The sequence below is a fragment of the Schistocerca americana genome, chromosome 1 (genome assembly GCF_021461395.2).
Source record: "Schistocerca americana isolate TAMUIC-IGC-003095 chromosome 1, iqSchAmer2.1, whole genome shotgun sequence".
Taxonomy (NCBI): domain Eukaryota; kingdom Metazoa; phylum Arthropoda; class Insecta; order Orthoptera; family Acrididae; genus Schistocerca; species Schistocerca americana.
This window is the reverse complement of record NC_060119.1, coordinates 1,028,188,158-1,028,210,254: the sequence shown is the minus strand read 5'-3', so window position 1 is coordinate 1,028,210,254 and position 22,097 is coordinate 1,028,188,158. Positions and strand designations below refer to the sequence as shown.

The 22,097-nt window shown below is 37.6% G+C and overlaps 1 protein-coding gene across 3 annotated transcripts in view; it reads right to left on the bottom strand.

Annotated features, from left to right (window-relative positions):
- Positions 1–22,097, bottom strand: part of LOC124549065 (parathyroid hormone/parathyroid hormone-related peptide receptor-like) — a 498,163-nt gene that overhangs the window by 90,328 nt on the left and 385,738 nt on the right. For all 3 annotated transcript variants that reach the window (XM_047125217.1, XM_047125215.1, XM_047125216.1), the window contains one exon: positions 5,178–5,340. In XM_047125217.1, coding sequence (XP_046981173.1) covers positions 5,178–5,340 — 163 coding nt within the window. The remainder of the gene's footprint in view (positions 1–5,177; positions 5,341–22,097) is intronic.

Sequence of the window (22,097 nt, the reverse complement as noted above, 5' to 3'; positions counted from 1 at the left end):
CTCAATGGCTTTTGGCTCATTGTCATTGATGCTTATTCCTGATTCCCATATGTGGTTCGCTGCTCCTCAACCACTTCATAAGTTGCAATTCAGGCACTAGCAAAAATCTTTTCTGTGGAAGGTCTGCCAGTCACCCTGGTATTGGACAATGGACGTCAGTTTATTTTGCAGACCTTCCAGGATTTTTGTAGGCCCTTCGGTATTTGGCATGTTTGCTCTCCCCCCTTTCATCCACAATCGAATGGGGAAGCCAAGTGCATGGTGTGCACATTTAAGACGCAGATTAAAAAGTATGTGCACGAATTTCCTGCGGAGGTGGCATTGACGTTTTTCCTGACGGCATACCGGACCACACCGATGGAAGAACGCAGCCCCGCAGAGCTCCTCCAAAGGCACCAACCTAGGACTCTGCTGCACCTCCTCCAGTCTGGTCCTTGCCAGTCTTCGCAAAACGGGGTACCCGGCTTTCCACCGGGTGTGTCCGTCTGGGCACGTGGGTTTGGTCGCAATCCACGTTGGATATCGGCGGTGGTCCTGCACCACAATGGCCGCCGGCTCTATACCCTGCAGTTGGGGGACCGGGAAATACGTCATCACCAAAATCAGCTACATCCACGTTTGGCCACCCACCTTCCAACCCCTTCTGGCTTCCCCATTGCCGTCACCTGTGTTGTTTTCTCAGGGGACACTACCACCCCTCCCACCTGTGACCCCGCCACACTGCGATGGTTCTCAGCCTTGGGAGGCTCCAGTAGCTCCAGCACTGGCATCACAATCGTTAGAGATGCCCCGGCAAGAGCCGGCCCCCCGCGCAGGCCCAGTTTCTCAGGATGCTGGTTCACCTGTGGTCGTCCCTTCCCCATCGTCCCCGCCACTGGGTCTTGCCCCTCCTGAGGTGGACCGGGATCTGGAATTTGACGGCTTGTCGCCCGTTCTGTCCCGGGCTCCGGTGGTGGGACAACGGGGGCGTCTTCATGTGGGTCACTACCAACCGTATTCGAAGGTTCCGGCTTGAGGGTTGGCAGATTACCCCCAATTCTAGACTTTCAATGGATGTGGAGGTCATCGCTACTGCACGACGTTCCAACTTCCGACACAGTGGGACACAGTGGCTTCACCGCCCGAAGGAGGAGTGCAGTAGCCACCAGAAAGATCGTGGGAGGTGCACATCGGCACGGCACGTCACGGACAGTAGTTGCTGCAAGTAAAGTCCCATCCACCAGAGGGCACGCGAGAATTCGGCCGCGCCCTCTGCCGGTGGAACAACAACAACTCAGGCAACATGGGCCGTGCCCAGTCTGTTCACATCGAGCGTGCCTAGCAGACAGCTCTTGGTCTACACTATGTGAAGTGCAACAGAAAATGTGAATCGTGTTACTGCACAAATCAAATCAAATCAAATCAAATAGTACAAAATTAATGTCTGCCAGTGACTAGCATGGTGCGAAGATAATATTTCTTGAGTTCTGTCAAATGGTGTAGGGATATATGTGATGTGCTAACTTAATTAGTCACCAGACATAGTAAATTGCTTATAAACAATATTAATTTTTTTACAAATAATCAAGAACAGACATCTAACACATGCAAAAGAATTTGGAATGATAAGTACGTAGTAGTAATAATACCTCCTTACATTTATAGATTCTATGTACTTGACAGAAAACTAGATGCAGCTATTTATAATAATTACAGGAAACAGTGTGAGGAATGTGCTCAGTGAGGAATGTAGACTGTGAGGTCTTTCACTTAGTTTTATTTTCCATAGATTACTTGTCTAATTATTTATAATGATGTTTATCACCATATCATACTGTATGCTTCCTTACTATTAATCTTAAATAATTTTCTTTCATTTCACAAAAAAAACATGGTAGGCAAGAACTCTTAATTAAGCAACTACTAGAATTTTTGATCTGAAATTTTGATCAGCATGTAGCCTTCACAGTTTAAATGTTGTCAAAGAAATTTCTTAGTGATGTAGGGAGAGGTTACTGTGCCAAGATATAATAGCATGGAAGCAGACAACACAGATCACTGTTACTATGATGTGAGAATAGGTCTGTGTCAGTCTGGATGGCAATAAAGCTGCATGTCTTAACGGAGTAGCATGAGTCTTGGTTGTAGAGTTAAAAAAGTTATCCATTTTTGAGAATTGTAACTTCTGTACTTCATACATTTCCGAGTGAATGTTGAAGCCTGATAGAATTACTGTTTGTAGAACTGGCATTTGCAGCAGTGTAGACTGTTCTTTATTAACTCTGAATTATTTCTAGCTGTGTAGTTTGAGATTTAAAATTCTTCTTTAGTGATCTGGACTTAGAATTCGAAGCAATTGAAACTGCTTCAGACTTACAAATATTTCATTAATACACTTGTTTCATTATTAGTGCTCAAATTAATTGAACCTTGATTGGTTTGAAAATTAAATTGTAACTTCAGAAGTATTAAACCCAGTCTCAGAAATTTTTTATACACATCCACACAGTCTTACTAGTACTTATTGCAACCACAATGAAGCATGCAAGGTAAGCAGATTATTATCTTCTTTGTGGATATATATTTTCTTACTGAAGATTAATTATCTCTGTGGTGTCTAAAGCAAGTTCAGAAATAATCCCACATTTCTAAAAGTTTAATTACACCTCAGGTGGCTGCAGACAGTCAATTTCAGGAATATATTGTGGCGGTGTATAGCCACTCCTTATCAGTCAGTGATCATAGGTAATCATAATGACCACACATTATTCCACTGATCTCTTGGAAATTTGCTAAAAAGTTGATTTATTACTACATTAAATACACTGATACCAGGGTAGACTTACTGCAAAAGGGACACCTATGCAATCTACCAGAAGACTTCTAGAGGATGTTTGTTGAATTGCTACGGGACTATAAGGTGATGCCATGAACAAAAATAGTCTCATATTGTAATTTATTGTTTTAGGTAAATCAATTTTCTCTGCAATCATTTTCTTTGGTCAGTCTTTTGAATGTTTTCTTTTATTTTCTGTTCTTCCTACTGTTACATCTTCTTCTTTTCATGGGTGGTCAAAATAATTTTTTTCTTCTTTTTTCCTTTTGTTCTTTTTTTGTCAGACATTTGATCATTTACATTTTCTTTCTTTCTCACTGCTCTTCTTCTTCTTCATTGCTTCTGAGTTTGGATGAACAGTCTTTAAATTTTCCATTTACTTATTTCTTTTCATTTTTCCTGCAGTTCCCTCCTGCTCCACCAAAAGTGGCTTATTCATCTGTATCATTTTCTCTTGCTTTTATATATGAGGTTTGTTCAAAAATTTTTGGAATGTTCATAATTTCTCTTCTGGTGCATTGGAGTGAAATACAGTTGGCATCCCTGCACATGCCCATGTTTAATATGTAACTACTGAAGTTTGATTGTTGTATGTCTGTTAGTTATTGTTCAGTGCTGTACTGGGTAGAACATTGTGTCACACAGTTTGCAAATTTCAAGATGACAGAGTTAGAGGAGCAACACGCCTGCATTAAATTTTACATGAAACTCAAGAAAACCTTTTCGGAGACACACCAAATGATGTAGGAAGCCTACAGTGATGAGTGCTTAAGCCATACTTGATCTTACAAGTGGTTTACAAGGTTTAAAAATGGCCAGGCAGAAGTTAAAGACAACACTCATTCAGGACACCCTTCAACATCTAACAAAAATGCTCATGTCAGGGACGTCAATGAAGCTGTACACGCCAATCAAAGACTGATTGTCCATAAGATTCCAGAAGAATGTAACATCTCAGTTGGATCATGTCATGAAATTCTGACACAGCATCTTGGAATGCATTGTGTTGCTGCCTAGTTCATCCTATGGCTCATGAGTCAAGACCAGAAAAACCTTTGCCTCATAGTTTGTGAAGAGGTTTTGGATCCCACAAATGAGACTGAGATATCCCTTAATAGAATCATAACTGATGATGAGATGTGGATCTATGGTAATAATGTTAAGGCTGGTGTTTAATCTTCACAATGGGCTGGGAAAGGTTCTCCAAGACCAAAAAAAGCTCATCAGGTTATGTCAAATGTCATAGCTATGCTGTCACTTTATTTTTTCTTACTTTTAAGGATTAGTTCACCAATAATTCATGCCACAGGGATAAACTGTTAATCGGAGATACTATCAGGACGTGTTGTATTGCCTGTGAGAAAATGTGAAAAGGAAACAGCCTGAAATATGGTGAGACAATTCATGGCTCCTGCATCATGATAACTCATCTGCACATTCATTCCTTTTGGTGTTTGACTATTGCAAAAAAAAAAAAAAAAAAAAAAAAAAAAAAAATTATCACTGTGCTGCCTCATCCTCTGTACTCTCCAGACCTGGCCCCTGCAGACTTTTTTTTATTTCCAAAGTTGAAAACCCCATTGAAAGAACAAATATTTGCAACAATAGACAAGATAAAAGAAAATTCACAGATGGCACTTTGCACAATTCAGAAAGAGGCTTACCAAGACTGCTTCTGGAAATGGCATTGGGAGTGGTGTATCAATTGTGAAGGAGAGTATTCCGAAGGAGACCATGGTCAATAAGTAATAGGTAAGCATAGAAAAATTTTGTGGACAAAGGTACAGAATTTTTTGAACAGACCTTGCACACACACACATTGGGCTTCTGGTGGAAGCGGGTGGAGCGGGAGGGGGAGAGGGGGGGGGGGGGGGGGGGGGGGAGCACTGGGAATAGTAAGCAAATTATCACTAATGACAAATGTTTATCAGCTGGTGCAGAAAATTTTGTGTGTTTTTCTTAAAATATGTATTGTAACTGTAAACAAGTGAATTGCTCCACATGAAAGCAAGAGATAATTATAACCCATGGAACACACAAATAATTCAACTAGTAAAACCAGACCTCTAAAATTATGATACTGAAATATGTCACTTTTAGCCTTCCAGTGCGGAATCAATTATTACACTTTCTTTATCTGTCACCAATTTATATATTTATTTAGCATGTATTCATTGTCACTTCTAATTGCTTGCCAAGTTATTAGTAATATTTCCAAAACTTGAAACCACCATTACTACAGTTATGTGCATATATAATACCCACAGTACTTCTACAAATGAGCCATGAGAACATCCTGAGAGCACTGTTGGCATATTGTGGCAGTTATATTTGTAGTAAGTTATAATAAGAACATACATACCCCAACCTAAAATGATGTAGAGTATCACACTGCTTCTGTCCGAAAAAAGAGCATTGAAAACAAGATTGTGTAGGTAGAGGGCTTCCATCAATATCCAGCTATAATTAGCTAGGATGAAATATTGCCAAATACTGATTACTAATTTGCATTCCCATACAATTCTCTGGAAGAGACAAGGAAGATGTTAAATATATTAAGTATAAACTATAACAGAAAGAGTCTTACTATCTGATGGAACAAAATTTCAACATCTCAGTTTTTAGTGTAAATAAAGACCTCCTAATTATAAATTTCTATGATGTTTACATGGAGTATGGTGAACTTTAAAAAGAAAAATACATTTTCTTTATATATTTGCACATTTGAGCTGGTTAACTTTGTCCCTGCATAAGAGACCATCAGAATACATGCACTTTATAAAATTACAAGGAGACAGAATAACTGGCTCTTCAAAAGGAAGAATTTTAAATGTGTCTATCCACAGTACTGAAGGTAAGTGCTGGTCAGTTATTTCATCTCCCTACAATTTTTTGAATTTTTTGAATGAATTTTTCTAAATGCACAATTTATGTTAGACATATGTAACTATTAACAGTTATGGTTTTTGAATACACATAACCACACAACTGGCACAAAAACAACATCTTTTAGTGCAATTATAAACTGCAATAGCAGCTTCTACAAATGGTGTTTTTAAATTTGAGACAGTGAACAAGTTACTGGGCTATAACCTACAAGGTTGTTTGACTCTGAGTTCACAGTTAATCTTTTTTTCTATAATATTATGAAAGGATGAATAGATTACTACTTACCAAATAGAGAAGACATTGAGTAAAAAACAGGAACAACAAAAAGAGTGAGTTTATTAAAAAACTAGAAACCCACCTCGACTGCGAAAAAAGCAGCTAGTGTTAACCCAGGTTTCAGCGTAGATAACTATACCTTCTTCAGAACAATAAAACCCACAAGTGCCTAAGAAGACCTTTGTCAACGATTAAAAGAACACCATAGCTATACATTTATAAACGAAGAAAGGAAAACACAAACAGTACATATGTACAAAGTCAAAACCACTACGTAACTTAATGGTGTAAGATAAGTAGTGGTTTTGACTTTGTACATATGCACTGTTTGTGTTTTCCTTATTTTCATTTATAAATGTATAGCTATGGTGTTCTTTTAATCATTGACAAAGGTCTTCTTAGGCACTTGTGGGTTTTATTGTTCTGAAGAAGGTGTAGTTATCTACGCCGAAACCTAGGTTAACACTAGGTGCTTTTTTCGCAATCGAGGCAGGTTTCTAGTTTTTTAATATATTAACCAACGATTACTGATGTGCTGTGATGTTGAAGGTTCTTAAAAAGAGTGAGCTTTAGACCAAAAGGCCTTCCTCTGCAGTAGACAACATACACACTTTTGCACAAGGACAACTCATACACAAATGACCACTCTGTGTGGCTGCAGCCTCAGTGACCAGAGAGAGTGGTCGTGTGTGTGTGTGTGTGTGTGTGTGTGTGTGTGTGTGTGTGTGTGTGTGTTTTCTACTTTGGACGAATGGAAGAAGGCCTTTTGGACAAAAGGTTGAATGTACAGCAGTCTTTTTGTTGTACCTGTCTGTGACTCAACACCCCCTCTATAACATGTGTAGCAATCCCTCCTTTTCATAATATTGTCATTATCCCAGCCCCAATTTCCCATGCTCGTTTCTTGCTGTAGTAAATATACAGTTGCATGCTCATATATGAGTTTTCATCAGTATTAATTGCAAACTCTTTTAATGTCAAGATTACTGGAATATGAAAAGGTGTTGTTAGCACATCTGTCACACTGGCAATGACTTGGAATATTCCGCTGGCAATAATAGGAAGGATGAAAAATAGTCTTCTTCTTTTCCTTCTTCTTCTCCACTTAAAGTATTATGCCTTCCTCCACTGTGGTGCCCATCTCTTCCTCGGCCATCCCAGATTCTTTTGGTCTCTACTGGATTATAGCTTCTGACTTATTTAAGCTAGTCTGCTGCAATTTATTATGTTAACTTGTTCACTCCATTTTCAGTTTTGCTTCCTAAATTAAATATCTTTAATTCCTTCCTAATGTCACTGTTTTTTAATCTGTCTGCTCTGGTAAAACCTTGCACAGCCCTAAGAAATCTGATTTCAGCTGCCTGGACCTTACTGTCTTCTTGTTTGTAAATGACCCATGACTCACTCTGTAGAGCAATGTGAGGATAGACATTGCTTTATAAAACTTCATTCATGATATTTTTTGTGCCTTGTTCTGAAGTACTTGTTCATTGTTCCACGCTTTATGTCATATATCAAAGATATGAATCTAATTTGAAGAACTACACTACTGGCCATTAAAATTGCTACACCATGAAGACCACGTGCTACAGATGCGAAATTTAACCGACAGGAAGAAGATGCTGTGATATGCAAATGATTAGCTTTTCAGAGCATTCACACAAGGTTGGCGCCAGTGGCGACACCTACAATGTGCTGCATGACGAAAGTTTCCCACCGATTTCTCACACACAAACAACAGTTGACCAGTATTGCCTGGTGAAACATTGTTGTGATGCCTCGTGTAAGGAGGAGAAATGCATACTATCACATTTCCGACTTTGATAAAGGTCAGATTGTAGCCTTTTGCAATTGTGGTTTATTGTATCACAACATTGCTGCTCACGTTGGTCGAGATCCAATGGCTGTTAGCAGAATATGGAATCGATGGGTTCAGGAGGGTAATATGGAATGCTGTGCTGGATCCCAACAGCCTCATCTCACTAGCAGTCGAGATGACAGGCATCTTATCCACATGGCTGTAATGGATCGTGCAGCCACATCTCAATCCCTGAGTCAACAGATGGGGACGTTTACAAGACAACAACCATCTGCACGAACAGTTTGATGATGTTTGCAGCAGCATGGACTATCAGCTCGGAGACCATGGCCGCGGTTACCCTCGATGCTGCATCACAGACAGGAGCACCTGCAATGGTGTACTCAACGACGAACCTGGGTGCACGAATGGCAAAATGTCATTTTTTCGGATGAATCCAGGTTCTGTATTCTTCATCGCCATACTGGTGTATCACCCGGCGTGATTTGTATGGGGTGCCATTGGTTACATGTCTCGGTCACCTCTTGTTCGCATTGATGACACTTTGAACAGTGGACGTTACATTTCATGTGTGTGACCCGTGGCTCTACCCTTTATTTGATCCCTGCGAAACCCTACATTTCAGCAGGATAATGCATGACTGCATGTTGCAGGTCCAGTACGGGCCTTTCTGGATGCAGAAAATGTTCGACTGCTGCCCTGGCGAGTACCTTCTCCAGATATATCACCAATTGAAAAGTTTGGACAATGGTGGCTGAGCAACTGGCTCATCACAATACACCAGTCACTACTCTTGATGAACTGTGGTATCGTGTTGCAGCTGCATGGGCAGCTATACCTGTACACCCCATCCAAGCTCTGTTTAACACAATGCCCAGGCATATTAAGGCCGTTATTCTAGTATAATATATTTGTCCAATGAATACCCGTTTATCATCTGCATTTCTTCTTGGTGTAACGATTTTAATGGCCAGTAGTGTATGTTATGACAAGTGTGACAAATATTATGTTTGAACTGGAGAAAAAACAGCAAAATAAATCATCAAACATAAAAGAAAAGTGTTCAGTCATTTATAAATTAAAAACCACACCAATTTCTGAAAAGTTTTGATAAATGAATTTTAACCCTGGGAGCACTGAAACTATCAATTTATTTTTATGATTACCATCAGTAAACCATTGTGGAAAGATTGTTTATATTTGGGGGCATCAAACACGATCATTGAGATTTAGACTGAAATACTAATAAATATTCTGTTTTTCAGTGAATGTTATGAATAAATTTCACACTATATAAAAGTTTGGATGATGACGAAAAAGAACAGTGCATCTGAGATGAAGCTTGTGGAAAACTGAGGAGCAACTGGGCCACACTGTTGAAAACAGTCAGGGATCTGGACTGGAACTTTATGAGAAAAGTATGTTATTATAAGTGGTGTAGTGTATTTCTAATTAATTTTTTGATTGCAGAAAATAAAATGTAACTTTTTCAACATGATGAAAACAAAGCGAAAAATTTAGAGGACAGTGGGTCATGGGGGTTAATGCTGGATCAGTCTTTAGAACATTCAGAAGGATCAAAGAAATTAGATACAACTGAAATGTTCAGAATGCTTTTGTTGCAAATTAAAGAGGGCAATGCTTCCATCAGTGAATAATTTAGGTTGCTAATGGAGGAAAATAATAAAAGACTTAGCAGAACTGAAAACTAACTTGAAGTTTATAATGAAAACATCTCTGACTTAAAAATGAGGCACTGAAAGAGGACTTAGTGATGCAACAGTTAGAAGCATTATTAATAACGACAGTGAAAACGATTTTGAGCGTTGAAGTAGAAAATTCAATGGAAATTGCTAACGCTGCCCTTGTGGTATAAGATGAAAATTCAGACACTAAGAAAAGTATAGGAACAAACAAGGCAGTGTGGTTTCAGTTGCCTGAGACTACAGTCATATGTGTGAGTTGCATTTGTGTGTGTGTGTGTGTGTGTGTGTGTGTGTGGGGGGGGGGGTCTATTTTCGATAAAGGCAATTATAGCAAATGCAGATTTATTTTAAGCTCAAAATAGTAAAGTTTAGAAAAATATAAGAAGATAACTTGACAGAAGGTATATTTAAATAAGTGCTAGGAGTTATCAGACCATTACATTGAAAATGCTTGTAACATAAGTGAGAACAGTTTCATGATGTTACCTCAGTCTAGTCGTGACAAACTTCTGCCTAATTTAACTGACATTGGAAGTTATTATTATTATTATTGTAAATGTTTAAGACTGTTGTAAAGTTCATTATAGGGTAAGACATACAAAATCAGAGTTGCCGGTAATGTGATTACTTGCAAAGTTTCAAACAAATGTGCTAAAAAGAAAATGAAGCTTGGATGAAGACAACATTGCACCAAAATTTTGTGTATATATGTGAAAAAATTGTCATATGCAAAGAGATTTTCATTAGTAGAAACAGATGCAGAAGTCAGTGATGATGAGGATGAGCTGCAGTATTACTTCTGATATTCATCTTCTCATATTGCAGGTGCAGGTGAGCACCTGTCTACCTTTACACATGTTCTTTGACTGTCTCAATAGGTTAAGTGTCTTTTGAGCTACAAGTTAAGACGTCTAGTGCTAAGTGCAATCTCACAATAATTCTACTGTCTGGTTAATGAGGAAATTTATTGTGACTTTCTTTGGTTGAGAAGAGACGAAATTTTTTACACTTTGAAAATCTTGTACCATAAAACACGATTTTTTTTTGTTTTTACATATTTTACACTATCTGAAGCTAGGAAAGTTTAAATAATGAAATATCTCTTCCAGCTGAAGATGACTATGTTGTGTTGATGAACTACTATTGGGGACGATTGAGGATATTTGACAATTAAAGGAAAAAAGACTACATTTGGGGGAAAATTGCTATTTTGAAGAAGTTTTGACATTGGTCCTGAAGTAACTTGCTCGCTGTTTACACATTAAATGTATCTGGATCTGTTTCAGTGTATAGAAATTAATGAATTCTGGCCATGTTTAGAAAACTACTGTACATGTACCCATAGAATCTGTTTTGTTATATCCTAAAAGGTAAGATGTGAGACATAACTGTATTTTGCTGCAACATTATTGGTCTAGTCAGTTGTTAATTATGATTATTCTGGAAACATCTAAAGATTTAGCATGAGACCTCAATGTGGACAGAAACCTTAGAGTTACAGTTTTGTACACACATACATTAATCCTTGTTCCATTTCATAATGACCTGGAAGTCACTTTAACATAAGTTTTCTTTATGCAAAATCATTAACCCCCCCCCCCCCCCCCCCCCCACACACACACAGTTACTACTTCATATCTAAGAACTCATCTGTTGAGTAGAAGGTGTTGTCATTCAGAAATTCTTTTAATTTGCTTTTAAATGTTGGTTGGCCTTCTGTTACACTTTTAATATTATTTGGCAAATGACTAAAGATTTTTGTGGCAGCATATTTCACCCCTTTCTGTGCCAAAGTGAAATTTATTCCAGAATAGTGAATTTCATCCTTTCTTCTAGTGTTGTAGCTATGCACGCTGTTATTTTTGAATTGGGATGGGTTATTAATGACTAATTTCATAAGTGAATATATGTATTGTGAAGGTACTGTGAATATCCTGAGTTCCTTAAATAAATGCCTGCAAGGTGATCTTGGGTGGGCTCCAACTGTTATTCTGATTACACACTTTTGTGCAATGAATACTTTCTCTCTTAATATCAAATTGCCACAAAATATGAAGCCATATGAAAGCAATGAATGAAAACGGGCATAGTAAGCTAATTTACTGATACGTTTATTGGCAAAATTTGCAGTAACCCTAATAGCATAAGTAGCTGAACCTAACCATTTCAGCAGATCATCGATGTGTTCCTTCAAATTCAATTTCTCATCGATGCACACACGAAGAAATTTTGAGTATTCTGCCTTAGCAACAGACTTCCATTCATAGTCTATATTTATCGATGGTGTTATACCATTTACATCTACATCTGCATGACTGCTCTACAATTCACATTTAAGTGCTTAGCAGAGGGTTCATCAAACCACAATCATACTATCTCCCTACCATTCCACTCCCGAACAGCATGTGGGAAAAACGAACACCTAAACCTTTTTGTTTGAGCTCTGATTTCTCTTATTTTATTTTGATGATCATTCCTACCTATATAGGTTGGGCTCAACAAAATATTTTCGCATTCGGAAGAGGAAGTTGGTGACTGAAATTTCGTAAATAGATCTCGTCGTGACGAAAAACGTCTTTGCTTTAATGACTTCCATCCCAACTCGCGTATTATATCTGCCACACTCTCTCCCACATTAGGTGATAATACAAAATGAGCTGCCCTTTTTTGCACCCTTTCGATGTCCTCTGTCAATCCCTCCTGGTAAGGATCCCACACCACGCAGCAATATTCTAACAGAGGACGAATGAGTGTAGTGTAAGCTGTCTCTTTAGTGGACTTGTTGCATCTTCTAAGTGTCCTGCCAATGAAACACAACCTTTGGCTCGTCTTCCCCACAATATTATCAATGTGGTCTTTCCAACTGAAGTTGATCGTGATTTTAACACTCAGATACTTAGTTGAATTGACAGCCATGAGAATTATACTATTTATCGAGTAATCAAATTCCAACGGATTTCTTTTGGAACTCATGTGGATCACCTCACACTTTTCGTTATTTAGCGTCAACTGCCACCTGCCACACCATATAGCAATCTTTTCTAAATCGCTTTGCAACTGATACTGGTCTTCGGATGACCTTACTAGACAGTAAATTACAGCATCATCTGCGAACAACCTAAGAGAACTGCTCAGATTGTCACCCAGGTCATTTATATAGATCAGGTGTCAGCAGAGGTCCCAGGACGCTTCCCTGGGGAACACCTGATATCACTTCAGTTTTACTCGATGATTTGCCGTCTATTACTACGAACTGTGACCTTCCTGACAGGAAATCACGAATCCAGTCGCACAACTGAGACGATACCCCATAGGCCCACAGCTTGATTAGAAGTCGCTTGTGAGGAACGGTGTCAAAAGCTTTCCGGAAATCCAGAAATGCGGAATCAACCTGAGATCCCCTGTTGATAGCGGCCATTACTTCGTGCGAATAAAGAGCTAGCTGCGTTGCACAAGAACAATGTTTTCTGAAACCATGCTGATTACGTATCAATAGATCGTTCCCTTCGAGGTGATTCATAATGTTTGAATACAGTATATGCTCCAAAACCCTACTGCAAACAGACGTCAGTGATATAGGTCTGTAGTTCGATGGATTACTCCTACTACCCTTCTTAAACACTGGTGCGACCTGCGCAATTTTCCAAACTGTAGGTACAGATCTATCGCTGAGCGAGCGGTTGTATATGATTGCTAAGTAGGGAGCTATTGTATCAGCGTAATCTGAAAGGAACCTAATCGGTATACAATCTGGACCTGAAGACTTGCCCGTATCAAGCGATCTGAGATGCTTCGCAACCCCTAAGGTATCTACTTCTAAGAAACTCATGCTAGCAGCTGTTCGTGTTTCAAATTTTGGAATATTCCATTCGTCTTCCCTGGTGAAGGAATTTCAGAAAACTGCGTTCAATAACTCCACTTTAGCGGCACAGTCGTCGGTAACAGTACCATCGGCACTGCGCAGTGAAGGTATTGACTGCGTCTTCCTGCTTGTGTACTTCACATATGACCAGAATTTCTTCGGATTTTCTACCAAATTTCGAGACAATGTTTCTTTGTGGAACCTATTAAAGGCATCTCACATTGAAGCCCGTGCCAAATTTCGCGCGTCTGTAAATTTTAGGCAATCTTCGGGATTTCGCATTCTTCTGAACTTTGCATGCTTTTTCCATTGCCTCTGCAACAGCATTCGGACCTGTTTTGTGTACCATGGGGGACTAGTTCCATCTCTTACCAATTTATGGGGTATGAATCTCTCAATTGCTGTTGCTACTATATCTTTGAATTTGAGCCACATCTCGTCTACATTTGCATAGTTAGTTTGGAAGGAATGGAGATTGTCTCTTAGGAAGGCTTCTAGTGACACTTTATCCACTTTTTTAAATAAAATTATTTTCCGTTTGTTTCTGGTGGATTTGGAAGAAATGGTATTGAGCCTAGCTACAACGACCTTGTGATCACTAATCCCTGAATCAGTCATGATGCTCTCTATTAGCTCTGGATTGTTTGTGGCTAAGAGATCAAGTGTGTTTTCACAACCATTTACAATTCCCGTGGATTCGTGGACTAACTGCTCGAAATAATTTTCAGAGAAAGCATTTAGGACAATCTCGGAAGATGTTTTCTGCCTACCACCGGTTTTGAACAAGTATTTTTGCCAACATTTCGAGGGAAAGTTGAAGTCCCCACCAACTATAACCGTATGAGTGGGGTATTTATTTGTTACGAGACTCAAATTTTCTCTGAACTGTTCAGCAACTATATCATCAGAGTCTGGGGGTCGGTAGAAGGAGCCAATTATTAACTTAGTTCGGCTGTTAAGTATAACCTCCACCCATACCAATTCATACTGAGTATCTACTTCGAATTCACTACAAGATAAACCACTACTGACAGACACAAACACTCCACCACCAATTCTGCCTAATCTATCTTTCCTGAACACCGTCTGAGACTTCGTAAAAATTTCTGAAGAACTTATTTCAGGCTTTAGCCAGCTTTCTGTACCTATAACGATTTCAGCTTCTGTGCTTCTATTAGTGCTTGTAGCTCAGGGACTTTCCCAGCACAACTAAAACAATTTACAACTACAATTCCGACTGTTCCTTGATCCAAGCACGTCCTGTATTTGCCATGCACCCTTTGAGATTGCAGCCCACCCCGTACTTTCCCGAGGCCTTCTAACCTAAAAAATTACAGAATTGTATAAACTGTGTTTTCTCAAAATTTAGTGAGAGTCCATTTGCAGAGAACCACTTAATAATTTTCTGAGAGACATTATTTGCAATTTCCTCAGCTGATTATTGCTTCTTGGGTGTGATTACTATACTTGTATCATCAGCAAAAAGAACTAGCTTTGCATCTTTATTCTGCACAACCCACCCATCATTTTGCACGATAATGCGCGGGAGCATAGAGCGCAAGCTGTGGCTGCTCTGTTTGGTTGATGGGACTGGGAAGTACTGTACCATCCACCATACTTCCCAGACTTAAGTCCTTGTGACTTTGATTTGATTCTGAAGATGAAGGAACCACTTCATGACATTTCCTTCAGAATTGTTCCAGAAATTCAACAGGCAGTAGACCACTCCATTCGCACGATCGACGAAACTGGCTCTGCTAACAGTATACTATGCCTTCCCCATCACTGGACACACAATGCTGGTGACTACGCTGAGGGAAAGTAACAGGTGCAAACATGTAACTCTTTTGTATTGGCTGTGAATAAGCAGTTGCCACTATTTAAGTTCCAACCTTTGGAAAAGGAGATTGTATGAGTACTCCAAGCAAAATAGTAATCCTGACTTTATTGGATATTTCAAAAAAATACAAAAGAATGCTAACACGAGTTACTTCAAAAGCAAAAAAAAAAAAAACTAGAAAATGACAAAATATTGTGTAAGTTCAAGAATAAAACTAAAGCAACTTGACAAGTTATAAGGGAAGAAATGGGCACCAGGCCAGTTAATCACAGTAATATAGAGCTGATTGTGAATAAAGTAAACTAACTAACCTCAAAAATGTGGCTGGTGCTTTCAACAATTATTTCTCTAATATAGCACAGAAGTTAATAAATACACACCTTGACAAACAGCCTGTCAGTCACTCAGATCAAAAAATTCATCCAAACACATTTTTCATGTATCCAGCAACACCTGAGAAACTGTCAAGAATCCTGTAAGAATTACCTAATAAATGTTCAGTGGCTGTTGATTAGATACCAAATTTAGCACAACATTTATTGTGGAACCACTAACAGACATAGTAAATTCATCTTTTGAGAGTGGTGTGTTGCAAATAATCTAAAAACTGCAAAAGTAACACCTTTGTATAAGAAGGGTGATATTATTAACTATAGTCCAAATGAAGTATTAAAAGCAGTGGATGACAAGCAATATGTATCTAGGATATTTCTGGATCTAAGTAGAGCCTTTGATGTTACTGATCATGGCATTCTCTTGCATAAATTAGGTAATTATGGAATTAGCGGTCAGTCTGAAAGGTGGCTCCAGTTGTACCTCAGTAATCATCAGCAGATTACAGAAAAAATTTCTTGTTTTTACAGCTGTAAATAAATGACTCAGCAAGTAAAATACATGATGGATGTACTGTACTATTTGCAGATGACACTAATATTCTAATTAAATCACAGAATGAGGAAAATCTGCAGGAGGCTGCAATATCAGTTATGCATACCTCAAGGTACTAGTTCAGGACCAATAGGTTCATCATAAATTCTGAAAAACCTGTGGCAGTTAACTTCCACATCACACAAAACCTGCAAACTTGGTTTTCACTATTGAAGCAAAAATGTGTCGAATGTCATTCATACAAAATTTCTATGCATTCTTGTTCAGGCAGATCTGAAGTGGGACTTATGTATGGAATAATTTTTTGGGGGAATTCCACAAATTCTGTGAGAACATTTAAAATACAGAAAAAGATTATCAGGGTGATAAAAAAAACTAAATGCAAGGATTCCTGTAGACCCCTTTTTAAAACTCCCAAAATATTGCCAATGCCTTGCTTGCATATACATGAAATACTAATTTTCACAGAAGGGAGAATCTTAAGAAAGGAAAATCTCTTCAGACACAACTGTGATATACACACATATGAAACTAGGTAGAAGATGAATCTATACATGAACACAGTAAATACAAACTTATGCAAAAGAGGAGTGTATCATACTGGAGCTATTTTATATAACCATTTGCCTTCGTTACTAAAATGCATACCAATATTAAATGCATATGTCATATGCGAAAGTGCTCTCAAAAAAATTTGCCACCAATAAGCTGTTCACCCGACACACTATTGATTTATGTTAGCAAAAAAGACAAAACAAATATTGCCAAACAAGACAGCGTGCACAGCAAAGGTAGGGAGAAAATTGGTATGCTCTGAACAGCACGTACATGTAAAATCGCATGCAGACAGCCAAGGCCAAAATATAGCCACTGAATTTCAGCGCACAAGCAGTCAGAATTTTAATTGTACAATAAACCCAGGAGCAAAATTCAGTGCTGCTACATCAATGACTCAGGAACAAAATTTCTTCACTGAGTGAAAAGGACTTCCTGGAAGGATCAAATGATGTTACAAGGAATGAAAAAAAAAGCATATTTTAATCTCATTAAAAAAAAATCATATGAGCTGAGAGAAACAAACATTATTGTTTTTTCAGTGCCACATCGTTATGTCTTGAGAGAATCATCCTGTGTAGATGAAGATATCGAAAGTGCAGAAACAGAGTTGCAAATATTTGCAGGTGGTTTAAAATATAACATTTGTGAACATAAGCAATTTTGGAAAAAGACTTCAAACAACACACAGTTTTCACCTAAATAAACTTGAAAAAACCTTTGTAGTAACAAACATTTTAGATGTAGTAAATAAAATCTCAAATGTGCAATGTGATGATACAAGAGTCATACCTCTCATGGACAAGAAGTGCATATTATCTGGAGACTCAAATGGAAAATCTGCTGTCAGCAAAGCTGCAATCCTCCAAGACAAATGTGAGCTTATGCTAATGCAAGTGAAAACCCCAAATGCAAGCAGCTCACAGAACAGCACAGTAGTTGTGGAAGAGCAAACACAAGAAATAAGTGAAGCAGCAGCAACATGATCATCAGAAGCAGTAGCAGCAGCAGCAGCAGCAGCAACAACAACAACAACAACAACAACAACAACAATAATAATACTAGTAGTAGCAGCAGAAACAACAACAACTGGAGCAGCAATGCAAAACACCTTACGTCGAAGCCATAGGCAAAATACATCTGTTCCATTCAATGACAATTTTTTATGGTTTCAAGCCAGGAAAAAAAGAAAACTGTGAAAAATCAGTCTGCCAACTCACAGATAATTCACTGTAATATCTTATTTCTAAACTCACAGGTAGAGTACAGAAGTATGAATATGGTTCTTTTTCATCAAAATGTGCTATCACTAGCTAGTAAAATAATTGAAATCCAAATCTTCTTAGAAAACAAATTAAAAACTACCTCATTATCATGTTTCACAAAACTTTGGCTTGATGAGGACAAGTTATGTATTGTGTCCCTCCATAACTTTGTGCAAGATTGTTATTTCTGTAAAAAATTCTTAAGCTTGGTGGAAATTGTACATTTGTAAGAAATAATACAAACTTCATAAATATAAAATTTGTTGTTGAAATAATGAACGAAAAAGCTGTAGAGCTATCAGGAGTTGGGATTGTTGACACTAAACTAGCCGTTATTTGTTTATACAGAGCTCCAACTGGTGACATAAGTATCTTCCTAAAACTTTTGGAATATTCACTTAATAGGCTAACACAAAGAAACAAAAGAGTTATTTTACATTGTGATTTTAATATTGACTTTGCAAAGAACATCAAAGAAAATAATGAATTTCTGAATCCCTTGAAAACTTTTAACATGAAATCTACTGTAGAAACAACAACTCATATCAAGAAGTCCTCGTCCACCACCATTGATCAGATATTTGTAAACACAGAAATGAACTTACAATAGAAACACTAAATATGTGCTTTGGGGATCACACAACCTGGTAGAAACTACAGTAATGAAAATATAAATCACTTTCTCCATTACCTGAACAAAGAAAACTGGAAAGAGATTTATAACTGCAAACACACAGATGAAAAATATAAAAACTTCATCAGTAATTGTTCCTACTATTTTGAATTGTGCTTTCCTCTAACACAGAGGAAAATATACACAAGGAAAACAAAAAAATAAATGGATCACTTCTGGGATTCTGGTATCCTCAAACAAAAAAAGATTACTACACACATTTCCAAACAGCTCACGTCACCAGAATTTGATACTTATTACAAAACCTATAAAAAGTTCTTCAAAGATGTCAGACAAGCAAAAATAATGACAAATGACACATGCATGAAAAATTCCTCCAATACAATGAAAGCCACATGGAATATTGTAAGGAAGGAAACTGCAGCAGAACAGGCAGATTTCCTTAAGATGAACTGCCTAATGGAAAAGTCAGCTGTGATAACTGAACCTACAAAAATTGCAAATAAATTTAATTCCTACTTTACACAGATAGCTGAATATCTTATAAATCGAATCCAAATGTACTCCCAGAAATCAATCCATTTGTACTTAAGATAATAAATCTATTTTACTATATCCTACCAATGATAAGGAAATGCTTGCTATAATCAAAGAACTGAAGCCCAAATTCTCTTTTGTTACTGACAATAACCCTGACTACATCTTGAAGAAATGTGCTTCCCTTATACCCAGGCCACTTGTCGACATCTGTAACTGTTCTCTATCAGAAGGGGCGTTCCCAGAAAAATTGAAGAGAGAAAGAGTAGAACCACTGCTCCAGAAAGGGATAAAAACAGAAGTATCAAATTATAGGCCTATTTCTATACTATCTGGTTTTTCCAAAATAATTGAAAAATCTATTACAAAAGATTGATCAATTTCATAGAAAAAATAATTACTTCTCAAATACATAAAAAGGATTCTGAAAATTTAAATCTACTGAGACCGCTATTTTTGTATTCCTAAATGAAACCTTAAATTCAATAGACAGCAAAGAGCATATCTCATCCATGTTTCTAGACCTCTCCAAACTATTTGATGTCATAAATCACATCTTTTTTAAGAAATTTGAATCTGTAGGTATTATCTGTCCAGCTTGTGAATGGATAAAATCATATCTCCAAAATAGAAAGCAAGTAGTTGAGGTTGCTATCCAAGAAGGGAGCAAGAGAAAGTCCTACCACTCAGAAAAGCAGAGCATTAAGTACAGCATACCACAAGGCTTTATTCTATGTCCAATTCTGTTTCTACCTGTTTCTACTCTTTGTGAATGACTTGGAATCGACCAGTCCATACCATAATTACATAAAACTTCCAGATGACACAAATCTGATAATAAAAGAAAGGACCAGAGAAGAATTACTGCAAGCGATTATAAAGTGTACCACCCACATTACAGACTGGTTTTCTGGAAACAGTTAAGTAATAAACACAGAAAAAACAGTCACAGTGAACTTACACAAAGTGCAAAATAAATGTCCACTAACACCAGACATAGAGTTGTTTACCAGAATCCTTGAAAACTAAGAGCTCTACAAAATTTCTCGGAATATGGATCCAACATGCAAAATACATTATAAATAAACTGAATATCATTTGGTATACTATCAAAATTCTTTCTGGTTGCACATCAAAAGAGACACTACGAAGTGTATACTTTGCCCAGGAACTCCAATATGGCATAATGTTTTGGGGAAATGCATCTGCCAGCAAAACTTATTTTATGTGCTAAAAGAGAATTGTAAGAGCCATAGAAAATGCTGCCTCAAGAATCTCTTGCAACCCCTTATTTAAGAAACTTCACATCCTTCCACTACCATGTTTATATATCTTACAAGTAATAATATTTATTTGGAAAATCTTAGAAAATAGCAACAATCTTATATAAAATAACGAGAGTATCCACCTGTATAACACAAGGAGAAAGCAGGATATACATGTTCCACATGCATACACAACACTAAAACAGAATGTACTACTCTAAACATGATACAGACAATACAATAAGCCACCTAATAACATTAAAACAATAAAAGACATGTCAACATTTAAAACAGTTGTCCATAAATATTTATTGCAAAATTGGTGTTATACTATAGATGAATATCTTGAAACATAAAAATTTGTTCCCAAATATTAAGAAAAGAATGAATAAAATGTTAATCAAAAGTTTTACATAAAAAAAACTGATTGAACAGGGTGGTCCATTGGTCGTGACCAGGCCAAAATCTCACAAAATAAGCATAAAACAAAAAAACTACAAAGAACGAAACTCGTCTAGCTTGAAGGGGGAAACCAGATGGCACTATGGTTGGCCCATTAGATGGCACTGCCATAGGTCAAACGGATATCAGTTGCATTTTTAAAAATAGGAACCCCCAGTTTTTATTACATATTCGTGTAGTACGTAAAGAAATATGAATGTTTTAGTTGGACCACTTTTTTCGCTTTGTGATAGATGGTGCTGTAATAGTCACAAACATATAAGTACGTGGTATCATGCAACATTCCACCAATGTGGATGGTATTTGCTTCGTGATACATTACCCATGTTAAAATGGACCGTGTACCAATTGCGGAAAAGGTCAATATTGTGTTGATGTATGGCTATTGTGATCAAAATGTCCAACGGGTGTGTGCTAAGTATGCTGCTCGGTATCCTGGATGACATCATTGAAGTGTCCGGACTGTTCGTCGTATAAGTACGTTATTTAAGGAAACAGGAAGGCACTTATTTGTGACAGTCTTTCTGTTGTGGCTATCTGTGACTCAGCATCTCCGCTATATGGTGAGTACTAACTTTCCTTTTCATAATATTGTTAAGTTTTGCAACATGCATTTTGCAAAGTATCTGTTGAAAACGATATATTTTTAACACATTCACCTCTAAGAATTATTGTACACATCATCTTACAGTCATTGTACAGTTCATAATAAATGTTTTAATACCCCACCATCAATTTTGTTGCATCTGAGTATTCTTGAAAGAACATTTTGTGTGGCTTGTCTGAGTACCTCTGCATGTTCCATGATGAGAGCAGCAGCATGGAGAGACTCCATCATGGTGGAAGTACATTATAGCCTTCGTGACCAAAGAAACATACTCAAGGAGTTCAACAACAATTTTTCCAAAAAAATGAAGATAATTATGTCCCATCATTTGCTCTTCTAAAAGAGGTCAGATGGGTAAGACACATGTGTACACATCTAGCCCAAAATCAAACATCCATTAAATATGTTCTGTCTCAGAAACCACTCAGAATAGGGCATATGTTCATATGATGTTTTTGCTTACAATGAGCATACCTGTCAAATCCATGAATAATGACCACTCCACCTGCCCTAACATGTATATCTATGCTGCCATAGCCTTTGAAAGGCAGTTTTGATCGTGCCTATATTCCTTCAGTATCTTCTGTTTTTGGTTATACTGGTTCTGCTGCTGCAGCTAATGGTGGTAGTTTTCCTGCTCGTAATAATAGCAGTCCTGCTGCTGATAATTATATTTT